The sequence below is a fragment of the Mustela putorius genome, unplaced genomic scaffold (assembly GCF_011764305.1).
Source record: "Mustela putorius furo isolate JIRA1106 unplaced genomic scaffold, ASM1176430v1.1 tig00000129_pilon_pilon_pilon, whole genome shotgun sequence".
Taxonomy (NCBI): Eukaryota; Metazoa; Chordata; class Mammalia; order Carnivora; family Mustelidae; genus Mustela; species Mustela putorius.
This window is the reverse complement of record NW_025421290.1, coordinates 42,875,185-42,896,600: the sequence shown is the minus strand read 5'-3', so window position 1 is coordinate 42,896,600 and position 21,416 is coordinate 42,875,185. Positions and strand designations below refer to the sequence as shown.

General features: G+C 41.3%; 1 protein-coding gene across 7 annotated transcripts in view; it reads right to left on the bottom strand.

Annotated features, from left to right (window-relative positions):
• The window catches only part of UNC79 (unc-79 homolog, NALCN channel complex subunit), a 237,087-nt gene that overhangs the window by 105,285 nt on the left and 110,386 nt on the right, over nt 1-21,416 (bottom strand). For all 7 annotated transcript variants that reach the window (XM_045073073.1, XM_045073079.1, XM_045073063.1 and 4 more), the window contains exons 15-22: nt 15,662-15,852; nt 14,963-15,086; nt 12,871-13,011; nt 10,296-10,517; nt 8,025-8,252; nt 3,634-3,775; nt 421-500; nt 192-340 (exon numbers count right to left, since the gene is read on the bottom strand). In XM_045073073.1, coding sequence (XP_044929008.1) covers nt 192-340; nt 421-500; nt 3,634-3,775; nt 8,025-8,252; nt 10,296-10,517; nt 12,871-13,011; nt 14,963-15,086; nt 15,662-15,852 — 1,277 coding nt within the window. The remainder of the gene's footprint in view (nt 1-191; nt 341-420; nt 501-3,633; nt 3,776-8,024; nt 8,253-10,295; nt 10,518-12,870; nt 13,012-14,962; nt 15,087-15,661; nt 15,853-21,416) is intronic.

Below are 21,416 nucleotides of genomic sequence, written 5' to 3'. Positions count from 1 at the left end.
TTACTATTCTTCATGTTGACATACTTAAATGTTAGACTTGGCAAAAGAAATGAAAGTTATTCCCATAGGCAGCTTGTCCTGGCTAATAGGAGTGGCCCAAATGAGTTGGTAAGTCTTGTCCTGACATTGATTTTCACAACTAAAGCCTAAAATATAAACAACAACAACAAAAACCTGCTAGGATGACATACCTTGCAATCAACATATGATCCTGAATGTAAGCTAAAAACTGAGGATGGTCTTTTCTAGCAATGTATAAACACTCTCCATGTAGACAGAGAATCTTCAGGCAATTGAGCATGTTAAAAAGGATGTCTGGCTCTTCAAACTTCGCCATTTCCTACACGAAGAAACACATGGTTACTATTGAGTTATCTAAAAGAGCGTCAAAATACGTCAAAAATATGTCAAAAAAAATACCTGGAAAATGGTGTATATTAGCCTCAAAGTTACAGGAAGCTGTTGGTAGCAAAACTTTCTCTCAGTGTCATTCTTTATTGCTGGAAAGAAATAATTACACGAGGGTTAGCCTAGTTTTTCCTTTACCCCACCACTCATGACCTGATCAAGACCATAAAACCAAAAGGACTGAAAATAAAGACACGATATGTTAAAAGGCATTTTGTGGGATGCCTGGGTGGCTCAGTTGGTTAAGCAGCTGCCTTCGGCTCGGGTCATGATCCCAGGGTCCTGGGATCGAGTCCCACATCGGGCTCCTTGCTCGGCAGGGAGCCTGCTTCTCCCTCTGCCTCTGCCTGCCTCTTTGTCTGCCTGTGCTCGCGCTCTCTCTCCCTCTGTCTCTGGCAAATAAATAAATAAAGTCTTTTAAAAAAATAAATAAATAAAAGGCATTTGTGCAATATTTTTATTTGCTTCTCCAAGGTGGCATATACCCCTTCTGTGATGCCAGAGCAGGAAACCTTCTAGATTCAGGGCTCTCAGCTTCCATGTAGCCCACCATATATATTCAGATGTCCTTGGCTCCCTAAAGCAACCCCAGCCTGGTCCTGTGCTCCTGTGGGCAGGGAGTTCTGTTGCCACTGAAGGGGCCTGGCCTTTGGCTAGGTACACCTTTCTTATTGAAAGGGAGATAAGAACGTCTTAAGGAGATGTTCAAGTTGTATTAGCACCTAAGGAAGAATTTATCCCATGGAACCATGTCAAAGGGACTGTCTGAAAGAAGCTAGGCATATTCAAATCAGAACAACTACTCATGGTTTTAATCTTCTTGTGAGTCTCTCTAATACCTTTGCCCCTGCAGGTAGGATGGCAATATATAGTACCTGAGACGTGCTGGGGAAAAGAATTCACAAGTTAACCAGATGCAGACACTAGTGTAAAACATTTTCAAATCACCGTTCTAAGTTTTGGCAATCCCTGGAACCAGAGACAATGGGAGTTGAGCTCTCTTGGAGTATATACTAATCAGCTCTCTTGGAGTATATACTAAAAGTTCTGCTTTCATGTATTTTAAATACTTGTTACCGACCCTTGAGTCTATTTTTTCTAGAAAGTGTGAGAGTTTTAAAAGTATTTTTAGTGGAGGATATATCTAAAAGCTATAAGAAATGGGCACCAGGCCACAAAAGCAGAAACAGGAAACAGTCTGAAAGGAAGGAGGAATCACAGAACACATGTTGATCGAACACGTTTGCTCTGACAGAGGAGCTCAAGACCACGGCCTGGAGGCCCACAGAGCAGAAGCGGGACTGGGCTCAGAGCAGCAGGGAACGCTGGTCTTGGAGGAAGATTAAGGCAGAGACAATTTATAACTGTGACCTGCAACACAGCAGGGAAAAAAGGCAGGAAAATAGACCACAGGCTGAAGTCGTGTTTGAGGGAGATGAACAGAGCAGATGTTTAAGCAAGGAGAAGAGTCATTCATACAAAAAATTGCTTTATTTTAACCACTGTTCATATAAAACGCTCTGAATAAATAAAAGGAGCGGTTAAGTGATTTGTGTGCCATCGTGGGTTTAAAAAATATATTTATATACAAAGAGTACAGGTTATTGGATCCTAAGTGACATCCTTGCTTCCTTTAGGCATTAATGCCTGACTGAAACAAGCCCTAGGCCCGGGTCTCAGAAAGGCATTAATTCCAAGTTATCCAGGACACCCGGCTTCAAGTCTCAATCCTGCCACCAACTAGTTGTTCAGTATTTGGAGTTCCAGTTCCCAGATCTCTGCCCCAGCTCCACACAGAACTGGGGGTGGGTGGTGGAGCTCATTCATTCTGTTTCAACTCCTCAGACGGTCCCGATGTTCCATTACAGCCTGGGGCCACACATAAGCCTAAAGCGTAAATCAGGAAGGAGGGCTACAAGCTGCACCACCAGGGCACGTTTAACCCACCTGGGATGTCTTTTCCTCATGTGCAAAGTGAGACGGCTGAATTAGATCAACAGGTTTCCAAGCTTTATTCTATGGGTGATTTGGGTTAAAAAAAAAACTCACTTAGAACTCCAACGTATGAAATAGAGCAGGTGAGCACACTCGGGGTGAAGAGGGCGGGCAGCCGGGGCTGTTGGTCAGGACTTGCCCCTGTCTCCCCACCCTTCACCACCCCAAATAAGGAAGGTCCAAAGGAAACAACACAGAGGTTGCACAACTCCAAGGACATGCTGAGAACCAATGAAGTAGGTCATCTCAGGGGTATTTTCCATTTTTAGTTTTCCGCGGTTCTAAACAGAGTGATCCAAGATATTCACACTCAGCTGGTCATGTGCACAACTAACACAGAAGCAGTTAGTTCTGACCAAGCATTTCAAACTAATGAGACTAATGTCTTACTCAGACCCAGGGCTGTAATGCAGCCCAGAGTCACTGTTCGATGCTCGCTGAAGGAATGACGGAAAGCCCAGAATTCCCAAACTTTGGTTCTGGGGGTGAGCTACCTGGTTCAAGATAATGGAAGCAGGAAGATAAAAAATGAGTCATGTTTATGCCAGGTCCTGTACAAATTCCCAAATTGCCACAGTGCAGATCTAGAAATCAAGCTTCCCCAAAGGCACATGGGCTCACATATGAAATTCCCCAAACTCCTTCAGACTATGAAAAGCTAGAGTAGGATTCCCAGCCTGCCTGCCATTCTGCAGCCCCTAATTAGGCCACACATAGCCTGCAAGCAAACCAGAAAGAGGCCATCCTTCCTCTAGCTCTGCGCAAAGCCAACCAGCCTCAGAGCACAAAACATTCTGCTAGACAGTGTGAGCCTGTCCAGAGACCAGGTAGAGCCCCTAGGGACAGAAGCTGCATGAGGTCAAGCTCCTTCGGCTCTATCCCAAAACACTCTGCCTTGGCCAAACGCCCTAAGTGGCCATCCAGAGTGCAGGCACCCTCTGCTCAGTCGTCCAGCCTGGTTCATGGCAACTTCTCCACAAGAACCTGCTACACTTTAAGCAGAAGGTGCTGCTCACATGGTGGGTTCTGCTGATAAGAAGCACGTGCTGCCAGAAAGCAGCTCAGTGACCTCTGCTCTGCTAGAAGTAACATCCTGGGAAATGGGTCATTTGCACCAGTCTCCACTTGAGAAGCCAAACTTGAACTTGCCCAAGTCGACAGTAATCTAAAAAACACCAGGGTTCTGAACAACAATATCATGCTAACTGACATAGGCCAGAGTTCACCTACCAGCATGTTCCGTGGGCTCGGTGCAATCGCCTGGGTTCTCCCCATGCCTGGTTGCTGGATTCTCCTCCTCCTCACCTTCAGGGCCTATAATAAACTCTGGTCTGGAAGAAAGGAGGCTATCCTCAAGGCTGTCTGTGGGCTCCTGGAACAAACAGGACAAGCAGACAGGTGAGCAGCCTGCTGGGGATGTCAATGGTTCTGCTCAGCTCCACAAAGATCTGCTGAGTGCCTGCTGTGTCCCAGCCCTGTGCTGAGCCCTGAAGGACAAAGGCACCTGCCTCAGAAGAAATGTGAGCTCACTTCCATAATAATTACAGGGACTTTGGATCAGCTGTCACTAAAACATTTTCATTCCCTTGAAAGAGATATGGAAAAATCTCAAAAACATTACATCGCCCTAGGCCTGCCTTCCCTATGATCATGTCCCATGTACCAAGTGATTCTAATCCATGCACATTTTGTTCAGTACCAGTACTTAACTAGCAGGGAGTAATACAGGGTTCACAGTAATATATTAGGATACACACACTGATGGGGCACCTGGGTGGCTCAGTGGGTTGCCTCTGCCTTTGGCTCAGGTCATGATGTCAGGGTCCTGGGATAGAGCCCCACATCGGACTCTCTGCTCAACAGGGAGCCTGCTTTTCCCCCTCTCTCTGCCTGCCTCTCTGCCTACTTATGAACTCTGTCAAATAAATAAATAAATAAAATCTTAAAAAAAAAAAAAAAAAAAAGATAGACACACTGGTTGTCCGAATACGTCAAGTTTTTAGGAGCCAGAAATCGCTGTAATGTATGCTTTAAAGTGAGTTAGGTATGGCAAGCCAGGTGTCTGTTGACACATGAACAGAGAGACAAACTGTGTTACATACACGCAGTGAAACATTAGTCAGCCTTACAAAGGAAGGAAGTCTGACTGCTATGTGAGGGACCCTTTGGGACACAGTGCTAAGTAAAACAAGCCTGCCCTAAAAAGGACAATTATTGCATGATTCCAGATAAATGACGGGTCTACAGTAGTCAAATTCAAAGATGCAGAAAGTAGAATGGAGGTGTGGAAACAGGAGGTTCTTGTTTAGTGAGTACAGAATTTCAGTTTTGCAAGATGACAAAGTTCTGGAGATGGATTGCACCACGTGACTATAGTATGCATGATGTATTTACAGACACTACATGTCAGATACAATACATATGTATAAAACCGGCTGCAGAAATAGGTGAAATTGGGAAGATTAAAAGAGAGAGAGAGAGCACTAGTTACAGCTGCCGCTTAAAATATCCATCTCTACTTAAGTTCCAATTCCAGGCTTTTTCTTTCCTTCAAGTCCCACTTCAAATATCCTCCTCAAAAATCATACTCTATTAGCTAACAATTTAACCAGTACATGTTTTTTTCAAGAATTCTTTGACAGCCGGCTCAAGACTGATGGAGCACCCGAGGGACACGGGGTCTGCGAGGGCCCTGGAGAATATCTCCGCCAAATTCCCAGTTTTGCTCAGCCTGACCCTTTCCCTAGGTCACCCATGAGCAAGGCACAAAATCACATTGTAAAGCGAACTTCACGCAGTTTGCTACAGTAAAGTGTTCCCTGCTGATAACCCGTGGGTCTGGAATCATCCTCTCAAATGGCAGGGACTGGTGTCGCCCATCTTGAGCTCAGGCCTCCTGCTAGCCCCTCTGCCCCATTGTCGCCCACTTGTCCCAGGAAGAGGACTGAAGAGCAAAGAAGGCTGACCCGCACAGTGGACACCCAGAAGTTTGGAATGTTCTACGAAATAGCCCTCTTTTACTGATGAGCATCTCTCCCATAAACACTTGGGAGAGGAAAACGGAATCCTTCAGCTTCCAAATGTGTTATTCTCAGCCCGTGACAAGTGCATGACAAAGCATCATGTGCACGGGAGAATGGTTTCATGGCGCGGTTTCTCTATACTTATGCTTACTCCTCCCTGTTTCCCAGGATGGTTCTGGGAAGACAGACACAAAACAGAAAGCCCTCCAGGGACAGGACGGGGTCAGGGCCTCTGCCTCCATCTCTTTACCCTCTCATGCCCTCCCTGAACCAGAAGTCTGCACCTGACACAGCCGCATCCTCAGCTGAAACCACAGGCTATGGGAACCCATGGTTACTGCCATCCCCAAGGGCACAGGCGACCCTCCCTCTTGGGATTCCCTGGGCACATTTCAGTCCTGTATCTTTCCTCTCTCCTCTTGACATGATCGGCTACTCCTTCCTTTTCTAAACTGCCTTCTTCCTTAGTTTTGGAGTCCTTGCTCTTTCTCATTGTTTCCCGTGTCTCTGGCCTCCTCTCAATTTATTTCTAAGTCTTCAGTTCCCCTGTTTTCCCTCTTAAGAGCTGGTCCTTCCCAGAACGCTAGCCATGGCTAGCATTTCTCTTCTCATTCCACACATCCCAGCACAATATGTGGGCGACTCCAAACATTTACCTACTCCTGACCTTCCTCCAAAAAACCAGATCCACATACCTGACAGGGCAGGACAACCCCCACCTGGATATCTAAAAGGCATCTCAACCTGCTATGTCTGACTGTGCCTGCATCATACCCACCTCTGCTGCTCTAATACTCTTCTATACATAACAATGTTATCAGCTCCCATGCCAGAAAACAGGGGTTTGCCCTCCACTTTCCCATACCTCAACACCAGCTAAACACCAGACGCTGCTGACCCTCTTGCCTAAAAACCCGCCAGGCCTGCCTCTGCTCTGATCGCCACCACCATTGCTTTCATTCAGACTTCGCATCTCCATCCTGAGTGACCACACTAGGCTCCTTGACTAGACACCTGTCCCCGGGTGTCCCCAAACTCTCTTTTCTCTAATTCATCACATTGTATCCGCACCCTGCTTAAATCCTTCCGGATTCCCCCATTCACCAAGACAAAACCCAAACTTCTGAGTCTGGCAGACAGAGCCCTTAATGAAGGGGAAATAAGACCAAGTCCGTCTTACTGGACCCGACTGTCACTCCCTCTCACTCACTCACTGCGCGACAACACTCAACGGCTTGAGGTTTCCTGAGTGTCTCATTCCCTGCTTTCCTCTGGATCACTTACACAAAGAGTTTTCTGGGTCTCAAAAGTCCTTCTACCCCACTGCCTTCATTTCATTAACTCCACTCCTGCAAATATGAGCCCAGGAGCTCTCTTTCCTCCCCATCACACCTCCAAGCTGGATCTGCTGTCCTTCCTCTGCCCCCATAGTTCCCTTGTTCAGACCTCTCCTGTCACCCTTATCACGCTAATGGTTTTTCATTTATTTAAACATCTCCCTGATTAGATGCGTAAGCGTCTTGATTTTACTTTAGGTCGCTAGGACCAGGACTGTTTTGTACTGAGGTTACCCAATGACAACGCTGAAAGACCAAAGTCCAGGGAGGTTATTTTGCAACACAGAGGACAAACAAGTTTAGTAGGCAGAAAGGTATTTAAAAATGAAGAAACACTCTACTGCATGTATGTTATACCTCATAAAAAACATTTTTAAGAAGTCACTTTCTACTTAGGGGTAGAAAAGGGTGGTTCAGTCAGTTAAGCAGCTAACTTTGGCTCAGGTCATGATCTCCAAGTCCTGGGATGGAGTCCGGCATTGAGCTCTGCACTCAGCAGGCGTCTGCGTCTCTCTCTCCCTCTGCCCTTCTGCCCCTGGTCATGCTCTCTCTCTCTCTCAAATAAATAAAATCTTGAAGAAAAAAAAAAGTCACTTTCTACTTAGATAAAAATTAGGTGAAAGGAAGAAACAGAGAAGATAACAAACGCTGGCCCAAATAATTCAGGTTCACCTCCTTTTGATGGCATGAGGGTATTTTGGTGATATGTGTATGTGCCTTAAATGAAAACTGGCTAAGCAGGAAATAACGAACATATGGAGTAGCTAATGTGTGGTATATATTAGTTGTTCTCTACTGAAACCATTTTCTTGAAAAACAGAAAATAAAATGAAGCCTTTACTGGTAGTTGGTGAAGTCAATGGGTTTTATAAACTGGGGTTACCCAGGAATTCCTGATCTGTTTCCTATCTACTTACTTGATATTTGACATGTATATTTTGTAGTATTTACTGCTATCTGAACTTTGTAATAAAAGTTATTTTAAGAATACCAGTAATGCTTCCTATTTACAAAAATTATATGAATGGATGCACAACAACTGTAACTCAAGACTCCAGAATTCTGGATAATGTAGCTCCAGCTCATATCCCTTCCCGGGAGAATTAGTTGGTAGAAGGAACAGGAAAGCTTTCTTTTTAACAGTCTCACATAGAGCCCAGCATGGAGCCTACAAGGACACTGGAGGAAGACCCCATTATACCAGCTACTACCGTCATTACCACGGTCAGATATGAGTCCTCTCATTTCTCTGACTTCTTACCACAAGCCGGCTTTCTTCTTTAGGAGCTAGTCTCTCCAGGAGTTCACAAGCAAGCTGATAGCAGAGAATACTAGACTGGCATAAGTTACACTCAATTGCTTTTTCATCTTTCTGGCAGGTGTGGGAGCCCCCCCAGGGGGCTTGGAAGACATTGTTTATAATGGAAATGATGTCCTTTGATAAGCTGTGCTCTAAACCCATTGTGATCCCATCATCTTGTAACTCCATCTGAAAAACATCAAAATGAAGGCAAAAAAAAAAAAAAAAAAGAAAGAAAGAAAGAAAAGAAAAGAAAGAAAGAAAGAAAGGGAAAGGAAAGAGAAAAGAGAAAAGAAGGAATTTGGTTCTTTGTCCAATATTCCATTAGTATATTAACTGGGGATAATTTTTACTATCTGACAATTATATTAAGTTATTTAAGGGTAATAAGGATTTTAGACCATGAGTATATATTATTTTCCACAGATTTTTTTAAAAAGAATATAAATATAAGACAAACAGTGGGAATTAATTTTAAAATCATACAGGACATTTAAAAGAGAGATTTTTTTTTTTAACTTATCATTTTGTGAGATTTTACACATTTAAAAAATGCTGCTCCTCACCTAGTGTCCAGATCTTGGTTTCTAAATACCATTATCCATTATCCACTAAGAGGAACCAGGGGTCCTTGGAGAAATGGCTGATTTCAAGGTTGGGGCTAGGAAAATATAAAATGAGCCTGGAACATCTTATCATGCTAGATATTAAGGAAGTGTTCAAAGAATGATGAGGAATATGTCAAAAGAAAAAAGGAAGGAACTCCCACTAGTCAAATATGGGACAATATGAGCATCAAAATACAAGTAATCATAATAGTAGATTTTAACTCATTGAATAAAATAAGAATTCATGAGTACATGCAAGTATAAGAAGATGAACAAATAAATACAGAAATGGGAGAGAAGGGAAACTATTTCTTCGGTAGAATGCCAGCTAATAAAAGATAATGAAATTTAAAAATTATCATTTTGTTAACCAGGATCACTATGATTGATCCAGGCATGAATCATCCCTGGATGCTAAAACTAGTAGGTAAAAGTCTGATGAGAAAAGGAAATCTCAGCCTGTCAGTTACTTACTAATTACAAAGGGAAAAGTAGTGATTTTGGAGTAGAGAAATCACCTTAACCAAGTTATCACCACTAGTAAGGCAACATTATTGTGCCATGTGCCTCCGGATATGATGCACTGGAAAGGATATAACATCACACCAGTGGCGTTACTGCCAAAAAATGTTTAACCCAAATAGATTCGTGATATCAGACAAACTCAAATTGAGAGACATTCTAAAAAATAACTGGACTGCAGTCTTCAAAAATGTCAAGAACATGAAGGATGAACAAAGACTTAAGAACTGTCTGGATGAAAGAAGACTAAGGAGACAGGACAAATACTTGCAATGAGTGATGCTGGATTGTTTCCTAGATTAAAAACATCTTTTTCTTTTACTATAAAGATTTAATTATTATGTCAATTTAAAAAATGATTAATTTCTGTGGGTCAGATAACAGATAATAGTATTACAACAATATTAATTTCTAGACTTTGATATCCTGATTTTGTACTTGGTTATATATGAAAATGTCCTTATTCTTCAGGAAATACATACTGAAGTGTTTGAGGACAAGGGGGCATCACCTCTGCAACTTACCTTCAAGTGTTTATTTTAAAATTTCTACAACTCATACATACATATACAGATAGAGAGAGAGAAAGAAATATAATAAATGTTAATATCTGGACAATCTGGGGGAGGCGTATTTGGGAATTCCCTGTACGTTTCTAACACTTTCATCAGCCTGAAATTATTTCAGAACAAAAAATTAAGAAGAAATGTCCTCCTGATCAAAGACTTTTATATGTTTCTTCTGAAATTACCTTCAAAAATCAATTTATGCAATATATTTAAATCAGCCCATCACTACAGAGCTGCACCTTTCCTTTCCCAACAATAGCATCACTCGGTTCACCGAATTTGTTCAATAGAATCAATTCTAATGATACTAGAGTGTTTCTAAAATTCACATCCATTCTCATATGTCAACATCATTGCAGATATTCATACAGTGTTTTTCAGACTCCCTTGGGAATCCCGAAAGGAGTTTCAGAATGTCTTGAGTGATGTTGCATCATTTCATAAGTAAGAGTCCAATACATAGCAAGAATCACTGTACAATGCGTTCCCTTATTCTTCACCGCAGAACTAAAGGAAGCTCATGCTTCAGCTACCTGCTTCAGGAGAAGATCAAACATGAGGATGAAACAATTTAGATTCATTTCATCATCTTCACAATCAAAGTCAATAGTCCTTCCTCCTGGGTGTCCAAAATTCTTGAAAGGGCTACGAAATGGACTACGCATAGGACTCCGAAATGGACTCTGGAAAGGGCTATGAAATGGACTCAGCATATTGTGCTGAACTCGCCGGCCCGGATCAGAGGCAACACTCACCTAGAAGAAAGAACATCAACACGTGTAAAGGAACTCACAGAAGCCAAAAGGGCTACATAAAATATCTGGGATCTTGTGGAAGGTATTTTCAGCTGTCACACTGATTTCCTACCTTAGTCAATAACATTAGTACTTCCAAACAGTATAGATCTTCTCAAAATATAAAAATAAGAAATAAAATCACTGACATGAGGGCTCATGTCTATTAAAAAAAAAAATGAAACAAAATCATCCAAACTTTGTGGCTAATGGTCAGGTGAATGAAATATCAGCACCTTGAAGAATAAAGGTAGCTGTCTTTACCATTATATTGTTCATCCCATCCACATTTCCAATTAAACTAAACTACCTAAAACCATAACCTGAAAAACAAGACCTTACAAAAGTATTACAAGATCAGTTTTAGAATCATAAGCATAAAATCTGTTTAATGTGATTGGTTAAAGAAGAATGGCATCTGGATAATAGAATTATTAAACTACCATGGGTAAACAGTAGATGTCAAACCTGTTGTACTGGTTATTGTCCATTTGCCTATTTCAAGCCCCTCACTGCCTTCCTCTGCCCTGCTCTATGCCCAAGGATGCCAAGGTCAGAGTATCTCCTGGCTTTCTTGCTAGCTGGTTTCTAGTTAGGTTCAATCATTGGGGGCACCAGTAGAAGCCCTGCAGCTGAAGGGGAGAGGGGTGGAGGTATATGTCCACCCCCTTCCTACTTTGATGCTACAGTCTTGGCAGTCTCTCCATCATTCTTCCAGCCTCTCTTTCCTTAACATTTCAGCTCTTAATGGAATCTAGGAACTCTTTTCCTTGTCCCCTCCATCCTGGGGCTCTAACAGCTTCCCACTGAGCTGTTACTGGCATCTAGGTGCCTCACCAACCCTTACTGCTCCCTTAATCTTCCCCATAACTCTATAGAGTTATGGGGAAGATTAAGCAGAATCTACATGAAAGTCTTTCATTTGAACCATCTGGGATAAGTTCTGTAGCAGGATAATTACTGACATATCTGTACTATATATCCCTCTGAAATGTTCCCTCTTAAAAATCTCTTTAGGGGAGCCTGGTTGGCCCAGTTGGTTGGGCGACTGCCTTCAGCTCAGGTCATGATCCTGGAGTCCTGGGATCGAGTCCCGCATCAGGCTCCCTGCTCAGTGGGGAGTCTGCTTCTCCCTCTGACCTTCTCCCCTCTCATGTACTCTCTCTCTCTCAAGTAAATAAATAAAATCTTAAAAAAAAAAATCTCTTTAACAACTAGCAAGTTCCCTGAGTACCATATTTGAGTAAAAAAAATAAAAAATAAAAAAAGAGTACCCCATCAAGAACCAGAATACCTGGATATTGACAGTGTTATCTAGGGCAAATCACTTCAGCCCACTCAACCTCAGGTTAAGTATTGATAAAATGAGGATAATGAGTTCTTCTCCAAATGCCTCACACCGTTCTTGTGAACACATTGCCCAGTAGAAGACACCAACTAGTCAACTAAAGATTACGGAAAAAAGAAACAAAATATAAATGTTTGCCAGCTGGTTCCTATGAGGCAGATGAGAAAAAAAAGTAATGATTAAAATAAAAAGAAAGCACTGGATGCAAACTATGATCCCATGACTTTGACTTATTTCCTAATCCCTAAACATCAGGTAGGAATGATAGTGGGAAAATGGTATGGGGAGGCTGATAAGGGCAAGTTGAGCATAGTACCTGCTTACCATCCCATGACAGTGAACCTGGCCAGAACTGATGCTTATTTGGGAATATCAACACATCAACAGAAGCTCTCTGAGGTGCTGTTCCAACATAACAAACAGTCCCAATAGTTTTCCTACACTTTAGCCCAGACTATGTTGACTTTTCTCATTCACAAAGGTACTAAAGGGTCCAAAAAAAAAAAAAAATGGGCTCAATGGGTCCACAGTGACAACATCACTCACAGTCCCCATCAGACAATCACATCTTCTCAAAACATGATAGAACAAAACATCCCAACTTCTCATCCCCAAAGTGAAGCACTCATCTGCCAAACAGCTGGTAAAGAATTGTTGTTCATCAGGAGACCAAAAGGAAAAAAAAAAAAGGAATAATACCTCCAAGCTAACTCTTTTTGCTTTTATCAAGGGTAAGAGATAGCTAACAAGTATGAGCAGGAGAAAAACTCAATAATTTATTGACCATGATTATATGAAACATATCTTAAACAATGATTTCTATGATTTAATGTATTGAAAAGATTAACAGAGTGAGATGGGATGAAAGAGCATTTTCAGAGAAGTTTATTTTGATGCTACTTTTGGAGCCAGTAGAATTGACAAAATCTTAACAAATAAGACAAGAACAATTGTGGCAATAATTACCCTTCGAGCTGCAAGGTTCCCTGCCAGTTCACTGACTCTTGATTTTCTTTGATTTGCCAGTTCTTTAACAGAATTAACTCCATCAGAAAACATACTTATCAATAGTTGAAGTGGAACCATGATGTCTAACTCTGATAAGACCTGTGGAAAAAAGGCATATATCCCCCCCCCAAAAAATATAAACTTTAAAACTCAAAGTAAACTGCATTTACCATTTTTTCCCAAAGCGAACGACTGAACATGAGGATATTCAGCCTTATGCACATTCCACCAGCACAGCAACCCTCAATTTTTCATACTAAAAAATCAAAGTTATTATTGAACCTGCCAGCTTCCCCACTCTCCACATCCCATAATCGCCATGTTATTTCTATTAAAACTTAAAAGTATCTCTTGACACTGTCTCCTCCTTCCCATAGAATAGTGGCTTAGTTCACCACCTTCCTTCTGGAGTAGTGGAACTTGCATGCAGTCCTCCTCCAGTCCATACGCCCCTTGGACCTGACTGCCCCATCTCATCAGCTCATGTATCTTGCCAAAATCTAGCAACTCTCTTTCTGTAATGAGTTTTTGGAAGTCGATGCCTTCTTCCTTAAGGCAGAACTAATCCACCCCTCTTCTCTGCTTCCTTGGATAGAACTCTGTATACACATTTATTAGAGCAATTGTCGTTTTTCATCATATTTGGTTGTTTGATACCATCTCTCCCAGTGTGAGCTCCCTGAAGAAAGGAAGTATGAAGAAAGGACCATTTCTTATCCCACTTTCATCACAGTGCCAATTACAGTGCCTGGCACAGAGGAAGTCTATAAATGTTTCCACAGTAAATTAACAAATGAGCTAACGCCAATCACTATTCTGTTCACACTATTCCCCAAAAGGTTAGACCAGTGGTTTAAAACCTTCAGCCGCAGCACCCTGTCTTCAAACCAGCACTCTGGGAAAGCCCTTTAAAACACACCTCATCATGGTGAGGCTAGAGGGTGACGGCCCTGTGCACTCACCCCTACAAAACTCAGCCTAAAGTGCGGCTGACTGAGTGACAACACCCAGCCATCTGTGGAAGGACTGGCTTTCCTAAAATGAGAAATTATCTTATTGAGATCTACCAGGGCATGAAAAGTGTCCAAAAGGTGACTTAAAAAAAGGGGGGGGGTTCCTTTGCTCTTTATCAGTTATGAAAGATGCCATTCCTCAATGTAGAACCAGAAAGGTATCCGCATGACCTGAAAAGCTCTTGGTATCATACCTGTCTGTGATTCAGCAATGTAACAGCACCCATGGCTAATCTAAACACTGACTCTAACCTCCTATTTGGAAACTGCCCCCACTTCTTGTTGTGCACTCGACTCTATTTAATAAATGTTTAGGAACAAGCACTAAATAAATACGAGGCATGTGCCAGATGCTGAGAGGAGAGGGTGCAGGGAGGCATGAATTCAAACATGAAAAGGCCTGCCTGGTTCCTATCCTCCAGGCATCTGCAATCAGGGGAAGAGACAAAAACAAACTGAATATTAGGCAGAATAACGTTTGCACAAAGAGCCTATGTGAATACTGGGGGGGAAGGAATAATGAATTCTGAAGGGAAAATGGGGGTGTGAAACAGCAGCAGACTTCATCGATGAGACCATTTTTGAGTTGGGCTTTAAGGATAAGCTGGATTACAAATGCAGACCAGAGAGAAAAGTATTCCAAGCTTGGGGGAGCAGCAGGAATGCCTCCCTAAGTCGGTAGCTGTCAACCTTTCCAAGTAAAGGACATATTTAATATGAAATTATTTATTAGAACGCCCACAAGATAGCTATGGTACCTCTAAATCTATTGATGGAAAAACACATAAGGACCAAAGCTATTATGAATTCAGTAACGGTATTGCATAAATCAGTATTTTGTTAACCATAACTACAGCCACATATATTTGAAATCTAGGTATTCATCTGTGCTATGAGTTATTAGTCTATAGACAGTCCTCAGCAAACATGTGAATTTATGGACTCTTTGCAATAATTTCCCGCTCCTCTACCCAGGGATCTCAAATTTCCAGGCTAAGAACTATTGCCCCAAATGATGAAAAGTATCATCTACTTACATGAAGCCACAATAAAGCTTGTTCCTGAACAGAGGAAGGGTATCCTGTGAACCGGCAACTAATAAAGCCAAACATTTCTTCCAATGAAAAAGGTAGAGGACAGAGCTCAATGTCAAACATTTTGCTGGAAAGCAGAGCCAACAGAAGTAAATGACCAATGGGCATGGATGAGGGCCTCCCACTGCATTTTTAACTATACCTTACCTGGGGGACCCAAACACTTCTGATTGGTCTGTGTTCTGAATGGTAATATCATGTTTCATTTTACTATAATAGTTTATGTCATTAGAACTGGTATGAAGAATTCATATGGTTGTTAACATTAGTGTTTGTACTCATCCTAGGCTCAACAGAAGGAACTGCATTTCTAAGGAATTAGAGTTGCTCCCCAGCATCTAAGAACATTTTCCCTTTGCATTTTCCCCACTTTATCCAAATCATAATTATATTTAAAAATAAGCAAACAATATGGTGTATCTATTATTCCACAGAACAAAATCTTTTCTGAACAATTCCAAGTCATCTCAGCCCAACTGATAGCAACTGCTTTGTTTTGCATCTTCAAATTTCTCTACAAGTCTATTAAAAAATAAACAAGATTACATGAGATGCTTAATACCATGCCTGGCACACATTACATGCTCAATAAATGTTAGACATCATTATAATTATGGTGACTTCATTAAACTACTTACCCACCTTAATACTTCCCTGAATTCTTTTAACTGGTTATCTGGGACTTCTGTTCTGATGGCTTCTAGCCACTCCGGCATAATACACTCCCACACAGACTGACTGATCACATTGTAGGGGATCAGGCAGAGGATTCGGTTGAGCCCTTCCTTCAACTGAGTCACGGTGCTGCAGGATTTATCCCAGTATCCACCAACCTGATGGCATTTCCACAGCCACAGGGGAAAAGAGCAAAACACACCTGGTTAGGATTATACTCTAAGGACTTCCTAAAGGAAACGGGTATGGAGAAAGACCACAATCCATTACATCTGAATCCTGGGCCAAGTATTTCAGTGTGAGATCTGTAAGAATCAGTAAACCACTAGGATCCATTAGTTACAAAAAAAGAAACCATTGTTATAAATAGGTCCAAATATCAATTCCAGACTGAATTTGAACTGTTCTACTGCAGTCTTTCCAGATCACACATGAATTAAAACTCCCAAGATTTATTCATAACAGGGTGAGCATGCTATACAATACTATACTATTGGAGCATTATTATTTCTAAAGTTGGACAAACCCATTACAAACATGTGTAGTCACACCTGTGCTTCAGAAGAATATAGATTTCTACTACTGGACACTTTGCACTGAATATTTTCCATTATGGAAAACAAAGTGGCAAAGAGCACTCTTTTTGTCTCTGCTGCATATCATGCCACAATTTTTTTCCTAAAAATGCTCTAAGGCAGGTTGAATTCATGAACAAAAAAGAGATACTTTTTTACTAAGTAAGGTAGCATATTAATTTTCCAGTGCAGATAAAACTCAAGTCACAAATCTGGGTTCTGTTTGTAATTCCAATTTTAGGTGAAGATCTTATATTCTTATTAAATGTATCAAAGTAATAGAGGCTCAGATATCTACTTGGTATCATATTGTCCAAAATCCCAGATGACTGACTGGGTATTTTCAGGAAGCGACTACATTTCCGGGGTTGTCACTGTTATTGTAAATTCCGGAGACTTAGAAGAGCTGACATTGACAACGTTGGCAGCGTGGGGTGTATCCTTGCTGAGACTCCTTTGGCCGTGTAATGTAGGGGCAAGCCACATAAAGCCCTATTGGTTTTGAGTCACATTTTGGAACTAGTATCTCCATGGTGTTCCTAAGTTGTCAACAGCCAGACAATGGATCCTTTGACTTGGCAAAGCTGGTATATTTAAAAAGATTTCTAGAATGTTCTCACCCTAAACAAATGTCCAATTACCAAAACGGGAGGATCAAATTGATAAGAGACACACAAAAGATTACAGACAGCCCTAAAATACTTCCCTAGCAAAATTCTAGAACAGAAATCAGATTTAGAACAAATATTAAAATTTGCCCCCACCATGAACTCCCCTCCGCCTCCTCCTCTTGCAAATGACCCAGTTGGAGGCCCATATTCAGAGCTTGATAGGAGCTATTATAGAGGCCTTCCCTCCAAAATTTTATTGGGCTAAAGTGTACTCAGAGGGAAGGGGAACATCCTAAAGCCTTTGCCAAACAATTTATTAAAATATTGCAAAGCACACAGCTTCAAATATACATGTCTTAGAATATAGGAATCTTCTGTTTTTCCCCCTTCACTGGAAATCTTCTCTCATTGTTACAAAGAATTCAAATGAATGCAGTTGATCGGGCAGGCCAACTCCTTCACTAATGTTATTAGCAAGACTGCTATCTCATTCTTTGAAGAATTAAAAATAACTGTCCTCGCCTTACTAATTGGCTCTCTGCAGAATCATCATGGATCCAGAGGTATCCCAAAGCTCATCCATGCTTATTATCAATCCCAAATCCTCCCCTCTTCATTTCAAGATTTCTGCAGATACTATAAACAGTCAGGACATTGGAAAAGAGGGTCCCTGCACTGAAGAAACACTCCAGGAGTGACCGTCTCAGGCCTTTGCCTCCTCAAGCCCACTCCTCGGAGCCCTCCTCTAAACTCAGAACTCCACCCAGACATGCTCAAGACTTCAGGCTCAGCACAAATAATGTTGTCCACCTCCCACGCCTCTCCTGCCTTGAACTGCCTGCTCGTAAAAGCTCCATGCCACAGGAGAATGTATTATTTGCTCCAATCAAAACCTAATAGACAAATACATCCCTGAGCCCTCTCGGACGAGGGACTAAAAGCTTGCATCTTTTTCCTCCCCTTTGAGATGTAAGTCTCCTACCACCCAGAACTATCTCTCTGATATGCCACCATCTAAGAAAACAACTCTGGCTCTCAGCCCCAGGGGTGCCTGGCTTTCACTTGTACTATTGCTTACTGTCCTAAAACAGGAGACATTTACTCCTCCACCCAAGAAGCTCCAATTAACAACCCCCTTAGCAAACCTCCATTGTCGTTGTCCTTAGCATAACTCAGCCTTCACGAAGTTAACTTCTTGGGGCGCTTGGGTGGCTCAGTTGGTTAAGCATCTGCCTTTGGCTCAGGTCATAATTTCAGGGTCCTGGGATTGAGCCCCATAGCTGGCTCCCTGCTCAGTGAGAAATCTGTTTCTCCTTCTCCCTCTGTGCTCTCTCTCCCTCTCTCTCTCTCTCAAATAAATAAATAAAATCTTAAAAAAAAAAAAAAAAAAGTTAACTTCTTTGCCGACTGAAATAAGTAACTGCCTGAGGTTGACCCTGACTGAAATAAGTAACTGCTTGAGGTTGAACCCCAGCCTTCATGAGATTCCGTATCAGGGCCAATAAAAAGAGTGTGAAGGTCTCCTCCACACATACTCATAAAAATCTTTAGCCTTTACACTGAACAGGTCAGCCACTTGTTCCATCTGTTAGAGATACAATTTGAATAACAGTGAGGATGAAAAGTGCATATAAGCACCAACTCTTATATAAACTAGCAAGTTTTGTATTTCTATGACAGTTTCCTATTCAGGTCAACAGATCTCCCTCAACTCATAATTGCACTATGGCCCAATAAGCCCATTGTAAGTTGAAAAATCATGTAAGCTGAAAACACACTTAATACACCTAACCCACCAAATAGCACAGTTTAGCCTAGCACACCTTACACGTGCTCAGGACACTCACATGGGCCTACAGTTGGGAAAAATCATCTAACACAGTGTCTATTTTTTAATGAAGTGCTAAATATCTCACGTAATGTGCTGAACCATGGGGACTGCAAGTGAAAAACAGAATGGCTGCTTGGGTGTGGAACGGCTGTCAGTGTAGTGGTTGGCTGGGAGGTCAGGCTCACTGTCCTTACCCAGCCACAGGAAAAGATCAAAATTCAAATTCTGAAGTAAGGTTTCTATTGAATGTGTATTGTTTTCGTACCATCATGAAGTCAAAAAAATCATGAGTTGGGGACCACTTGTATTCATGTCTGCCTGTATGTTTGTATAGGTATATTATGTATATATGTGATATTTTCTTACCTCTGAATAGCACTGACAAATCAGTCTATAAAATCCATTAAAAGATATTTATTCCAAATGAGCTTTAAAAACATAAGAGTTGGGGTGCCTGGGTGGCTCAGTTGGTTGAGCATCTGCCTTGGGATCCTGGGATCAAGCTCTACTTTGGGCTTCCTGCTCAGGGGGAGCTTGCTTCTCCATCTCCCACTCCCCCTGCTTATATTCCCTCTCTCGCTATGTCTCTCTCTGCTAAATAAATAAGATCTTTAAAAAAGGGGGGGGGGCTTATGTAAGTTAAATATTCCCCAAACTCTCAGAAATATAGAAAGTAACCCAAATGTTTATCAAGTTCATGCAATTTGGGTCAATCTTTGATAAATAAGACTAAGTTTACATTGTTGGTCTAGTAAAAACAGTTGTGTCTTCTGAGTTATCAGCACTGAATATGGTATGATTATCAATTTTATTCTACACAGGGTTACTAGTCAAATAAACTAATACTATATTTGCTAGATGTTTAAGATTATGAAACTAATAGATTTCATTTTAATTAAGTTAAACGATTATTCTTTTTCTTAAATTTTATTTATTTATTTGACAGAGAGAGAGAGAGCACAAGCAGGCAGAGTAGCAGGCAAAGGGAGAGGGAGAAGCAGGCTCCCTGCTGAATAAAGAGCCTGACACGGTGACCTGAGCCGAAGGCAGTTGCTTAACCAACTGAACCACCCAGGTGCCCCAAGTTAAATTATTATTCTGACAAGCTTTATTTCAACAATAGTTGTGCTTTATAATATGTCTGCTTAGAAGTAATTTCCAGGGGCAAACCAAGTAATTTCACTTGGTTAAGTGGTCAATTCTTGGTTTTGGCTCAGGTCATGATCTCAGGGTCCTGGGATCCAGCCCTGTGTCGGGCTCCACACTCAGCTGGTGGGAGAAATGGTGTTCTGCCTGGGGATTCTCTCCCTCTCCGTCTGTCCCTCCCCCCACTCATGCTCTCTGTCTCACTCTAAAATGAATTTTTAAAAAATAAAAAATAAAATAAAATGAATAAATAAAACTTCAAAAAAAAAAAAAAAGAAGAAGAAGAAGAAGTGGCATCCAAAATCTTTTTGGCAGCTTGAAATTAGAGTTAAACTAAATTGTATGAAATGATTTAGATATTCATTTAGATATTTAGGTATTTAGTTGAATATCTAGATCATTTCTAAATAAGACAAAACACTGACACATTAATTATTGAATATAAGTTCATCTACGTTGGGATCCTTATTTTGACAGAGAGACTGAAGATACTTTGATCTGTTAATAAATGTTCTTTTTGCCATACTGAGAAATTATACTATGAAGCATATAGCTCAGAAGTTATAAGGCAGTATATTCATAAAATTTGCCAATATGCTACAAAATGCGGGTGACAGGCAATTCACAAACTGTCTACCTCCCAGTTTTCTCTGAAAAATAGAGGTTAGGAAGTGTTGAAAAGCATAATCAATATATGTAAGCAAAACCATTTGAAATAATGGGTGAAGGAAAAAACTCTGTTTGCAAAATATTCAAGGAATGTACAAATTACATTCTGTCCTAACGTCATTGTTTAGAGGCTGTGTGAGGATCTCCAGGTTAAAAAAGAAGAAAGTGGGCGCCTGGGTGGCTCAGTGGGTTGAGCCACTGCCTTCAGCAGAGTCCCACATTGGGCTCTCTGCTCAGCAGGGAGCTTGCTTCCCCCTCTCCCTCTGCCTGCCTCTCTGCCTACTTGTGATCTCTCTCTGTCCGTCAAATAAATAAATAAAACCTTTAAAAAAGAAAATAAAAAAGAGGAAAGTGAAGGACAAAATCCTGAATGGAAATAAAAAGTTGTAAGAGATGGTGTGGAGAGCAGGGACAGAGAAGAGAGAATCTTAGCAGCTTGTGTGGTCAAACTGGCCAAGATGGAATGGATTAATTATAAGGTTTTTTAAATGGGCTTTAATTTTAATAGTGTAACAGTATACAACTTGACTTTGGCTTTCTTTCTCTAAAAACGACAAAGTTTCTTAGATTATTGGTCTGGTCTTAATAAGAAATTGCAAAAGGTTTTTCTTTATCTTTTCAGTAATGTGTCTAGGAACAAAGACTCTGTCTTACCAGAATTCCCTGTGACTTATGTTGTCTTTATAATGTCTTCAATCACTTAAGAGAACCAAGTCTTCTCAATTAAAAAAAAAAATAAAAAAATTTAAAAAGCTGGGGCACCTGGGTGGCTCAGTGGGTTAAAGCCTCTGCCTTCAGCTCAGGTCATGATCCCAGGGTTCTGGGATCAAGCCCCATATGGGGCTCTCTGCTCAGCGGGGAGCCTGCTTCCTCCTCTCTCTGCCTGCCTC